Source organism: Charadrius vociferus, unplaced genomic scaffold (genome assembly GCF_000708025.1).
Source record: "Charadrius vociferus isolate BGI_N301 unplaced genomic scaffold, ASM70802v2 scaffold825, whole genome shotgun sequence".
In the NCBI taxonomy this organism is placed as follows: Eukaryota; Metazoa; Chordata; class Aves; order Charadriiformes; family Charadriidae; genus Charadrius; species Charadrius vociferus.
Genome location: NW_009648495.1, coordinates 638,175 through 642,769, shown reverse-complemented (window position 1 = coordinate 642,769; position 4,595 = coordinate 638,175). Strand labels below are relative to the sequence as shown.

At 57.2% G+C, this 4,595-nt stretch overlaps 1 protein-coding gene across 1 annotated transcript in view; it reads right to left on the bottom strand.

Annotated features, from left to right (window-relative positions):
- The window catches only part of CCM2 (cerebral cavernous malformation 2), a 14,744-nt gene that overhangs the window by 1,122 nt on the left and 9,027 nt on the right, over positions 1-4,595 (bottom strand). The window contains exons 7-9 of the mRNA XM_009885688.1: positions 3,728-3,785; positions 2,776-2,914; positions 1,601-1,739 (exon numbers count right to left, since the gene is read on the bottom strand). Of these exons, the coding sequence (XP_009883990.1) occupies positions 1,601-1,739; positions 2,776-2,914; positions 3,728-3,785 (336 nt within the window). The remainder of the gene's footprint in view (positions 1-1,600; positions 1,740-2,775; positions 2,915-3,727; positions 3,786-4,595) is intronic.

Here is a 4,595-nt window from a genome sequence, read left to right as displayed (position 1 = left end):
CGGGCCCCCCCCCCCCTCAAACCCCGGGGGGGGGACCAGCCATTGCTGGGAAAAGCCAGGCGGATCCGCTTTTGGGTGACACGCGGCTGCTACGGAGTCACCTTCCCAGCACCGGCTCGGGCAGCGGTGATGTTAAAAGCAAACCGGTTGCGTGCGCAGCGTCGGAAGAAAGCGCCTTTTGTGTTGGCGGAGGCGCGCGGCTGCGCTGCCGGCTGGCCAGGACAAAGGAAAAGAGAAATCGGCTGCCGGGAGAAGGTGAAAACACAAGGCATCGCTTTTCGGAGCCAACAGGGATCTCCCTTTCGGTCCCCCGCGCTGTTTGAAAGTCCCCTCCGGCACCGACTCAGGGCTCAGCTGAGCCCGTGACTGCCCCAGGGCTGGAGGAGAGAGGTCAGGTCCACGTGCTCCCGTCCCAACCCCAAATTCAGATTATTAAAGGCAAAATGAAAGCACGGAGTATGAGCAGGAGGGACTTAAAGAGCACCGGAGCCTCTTGGCCTCCGTTTAACGCAGGGGAAGGAAAGGGTCTTGTTGGAAGATTATCGCGGAACAGAATCAGTTTGGTTGGAAGAGACCTTGAAGATAAAATCATAGAATGGTTTGGGTTGGAAGGGATCTTGAAGATCATCCCGTTCCACTCCCCTGCCCTGGGCAGGGACACCTCCCCCCAGCCCAGGTTGCTCCAAGCCCCGTCCAACCTGGCCTTGAACACCTCCAGGGATGGGGCAGCCACAGCTTCTCGGGGCAACCTGCCCCAGGGGCTCACCACCCTCAGCCAAGAAGTTCTTCCAAATATCTCATCTGAATCTCTTCTCTTTCAGTGTCAAACCATTCCCCCTCATCCCACGGCTCCCCTCCCCGATCCAGAGTCCCTCCCCAGCTCTCCTGGAGCCCCTTCAGGCACTGGAAGGGGCTCTGAGCTCTCCCCTTTTTGGCCTTCTCTTCTCCAGGCTGAACCCCCCCAACCCTCCCAGCCTGACATCAAGTCCAACTTGATCATCCAACATCCAATCCAGCACTGCCAAGGTACCGAACCACATCCCTCAGCGCCGCATCTATACACCCTTTCAATACCTCCAGGGATGGTGACTCCGGGATTGTTCCCCTGCCAGGAGATGCTCACCTTCCCTCCAGGACGGCAAAGTCCCCTCCAAGGAACGTAGGTTCCATACGCCCAGATAAATGACACATCCAACACCATAATCGCCAGGTCAAGGACGTTACCCTCTCTCTTACTGCCAGCAGGCACGGAAAAACCTGGTGTCTGGTCTGGAGGAGGTACCCAGGCTCCCTCTGCAGTCAGGAGGGAGAGGTGAACATCTCCAGGGATGACTCCAGGCTCTGAGGCAGTGGCCTGAGCATGACAGAGCCAGCTGCCCTCAGGAAAGAGGCATCTCCAAAGGAGAGATGGATTGGGATGTTGCTCCTTGCTTGGAGACACCCCGAGGAATCTTTGTGCCGTCCACACCCGTCCCTTCACCACCTCGCATCCCATCAGGTGTCGAAGGTCCACGCATCAGCGACGGGCACGTCATGACTGACACCGGCTCTCACCCTCCGGTCGGTCATGCAGGATGAATCCCCGGCGGGCGACACTCACCTAAAAGAAGGAATTTTCTGCTGTCCCCGTAGAGCTGCTTCAAGTTGATGCAGAATTCGTGGATGGAAGCCCCGTTGCGATACTCGTGCAGGAGCATTGCGAACTGCTGGATCTCTTGGGAAGAGAGTTTCGTTCGGAGCTGCGGAAGAGAAGCACGCCGTAAACGGCACTGATTTTTTTTAGGAGGAAGAGACGACGGGAAGCCTGAGAAGGGCGTTTACCGGGTTTATTGCTATTTGACAAGAGCTGCAGGAACGAACCAGCTCATCCCGACGGAAAAGCAGCACAGGCTGGTGCACCCCGCCGTGGAGATGGCAGCTTTCAAACGGGGACAAGCTGTGAGCGTACGCAGGGACCGTGACTCACGAAGCGCCGGGGACGGCGTGCCATGCCCTGACGCGGTGAGAGGGGACAAGGTGATGCCGCAGGAGAAGGAATGTGAGCCCATGTTCGGATGCCGTGAGGCTTCCAAGCACAATTTGGTAGGAAGGGAGGTTTAGGATGGAGATTAGGAAAAATTTCTTCACGAAAAGGGTTATGAAGCGGTGGCACAGGGTGCCCAGGGCAGTGGTGGGGTCGCCATCCCTGGGGGGATTTAAAAGCCACGTAGCCGTGGTGCTGAGGGATGTGGGTTAGTGGTGGGCTGGGCAGGGCTGGGGTAAATGGTGGACTCGATGGTCTTAAAGGTCTTTTCCAACCTAAACTATTCTATGATTCTATGAGAAAGAGGAAGATGGGACACTCCTACACCAGCACAGGTACATGTTCTGCACACCGAGGTGACGATCCCAACTCCTAAGATCCAACAAACACCTAGAATCATAGAATCATAGAAAGGTTTAGGTGGGAAAGGACCTTGAAGATCATCCAGTTCCAACCTCCCTGCCATGGGCAGGGACACCTCCCACCAGCCCAGGTTGCCCAAGGCCACCTCCAGCCTGGCCTTGACCACCTTCAGGGATGGGGCCTCACCAACCTCTCTGGGCAACCTCTTCCAGTGCCTCACCACCCTCAAAGTGAAAAACTTCTTCCTAATGTTTCATCTAACCCTGCCCTCTTCCAGTTTGAAGCCATTCTCCCTCGTCCTGTCACTCCGTGCCCCAGTAAAAAGTCCTTCCCCAGCTGAAAGGGAAGAAAACTCCTCCACCCTCTCCTGCAACCCACGGGCACCCTACCGTCATCATATAGTCCTGGAGCAGCTCTGTCGCCGTGGTGCTCAGCTCGCTCTCGCTGACGGTCTTGATGTGTGGAGACTGTTGCGTGGAGAAGGACGAGGGGGAGTTGTCACCTGCATCCAAGGTTTCTGGAAAGGAACTGAAATTCAAACACATGGTGAGTCCTCCGGAGCTCCTCCGGCACCTTCTGCGCGGCCGTCGGGGCATGGGAGAGCCTGGAAGGGCGGAGAGGCAGGAGGAGACGCGCTCTCTCCGCAGTAAGGCTGGTGGCCTTCTGCTCCCCAGGGCGTTGGAAAGCTCCCGCAGCACAGAGGACTTGAACTACATTGGTTTGGTGACCCGCCGAAAATTAAGCCCCACGTGGGCATCGACCATCGAGTTGGAGGGGGGGGGGCTCCAACTGCTTTCTCATTTCGGAACAGTGTGCGGGAAAAATCTCAAACCACTTTATTTTGGCGTTAAATGCTCAATTTTCAAACAGCACCAGTCAATTTTAAACGACCGGTTTGTGCGTCAGGTTTTCAGCCCACCAACCCCATCAACGTTTTCGGTTCGTCACCAATTCAGGAAGGCAAAAACGTTCTCAAAACGACGGGGTTTGGGGAAAACATTTCTCCCCAACTCCAGCTGGACTTCGCCAAGGGCAAAGCAACCGGGCGAGCGTTGCATCCCCGGCTTTGCTGACGCAGGGGGAACCGCACACACGTTGCGTACGTGACCTTTTCTGGAAACCGGGGGAGGCAGGGACCACGGCACCGCACACGGACAGTAAAAAAAAAAAAACACAAAAACCCAACAAAACCCCATCCAATGTTTCAGCCAGACTGAGCAGAAGCTTTTCAATGTGCAGACCGCAGCGGTTCCTGCTCCGGGGGGAGCTTTAAACCCGGCGGCGATGCTGCACTAATAAGCCCGAGCGCTGAGCGAGCTCAGCGTACCGCGGTCAACTTACAAAGTGCTTGCTTCCGTTTCGTAAGATTCCTTAACGTCCACTTTTGTAGAAGAGTCGTCTGCAAGGCAAACATTCGAGACACGGAGTTTGAGAGGCAGAAACTCGGTGCTTTTCTTTCCCAGCCCGCGACCTTACACAACCACACTGATTTCCGAGGCGGATTTTGAGGCTGGAAGGGGAGAGGCAGCAGGGCTGGGGCCGGGACGGTGCGGAGCGGAGCGGTGCTGCGTCACGACTGGATACAGACTCAGCAGAGACGCAGAACCGCAGAGAGATTGTTATATTAAGCGCCTGCACCCACCAGGAACCCAGAAACAAAAGGTATGGGGGACAAGGAGGATGGCTGATGTCCCGCAGCCCAGCTAGGGAAACATCTGCAGGCAGGATATAGCCCTCGTGCCCTTCCAACTCACAGATAATTAAAGCAGAGGAGGGAGTTTTTTTCCCCAAGACCCTGCAGGAGGGAAGCCACCGGGCTGGCTCTGACCTCAGACGGCGGCAGGAGGAGAGAGGACAGATATTGGTGAAGAAGAGGAGAGACCAGAAAGGCACCAGCACCCCGGGCTGCATCCCCAGCAGCGTGGCCAGCAGGGCGAGGGGGGATTGTGCCCCTCTGCTGCGCTCTGCTCTGCTCTGGGGAGACCCCCCTGCAGTGCCGCCTCCAGCTCGGGGGCCTCAGCACAGGAGAGACATGGACCTGGTGGAGCGGGGCCAGAGGAGGCCCCGGAGATGCTGGGAGGGCTGGAGCCCCTCTGCTGGGAGGACAGGCTGGGAGAGTTGGGGGGGTTCAGCCTGGAGAAGAGAAGGCCAAAAAGGGGAGAGCTCAGAGCCCCTTCCAGTGCCTAAAGGGGCTCCAGGAGAGCTGGGG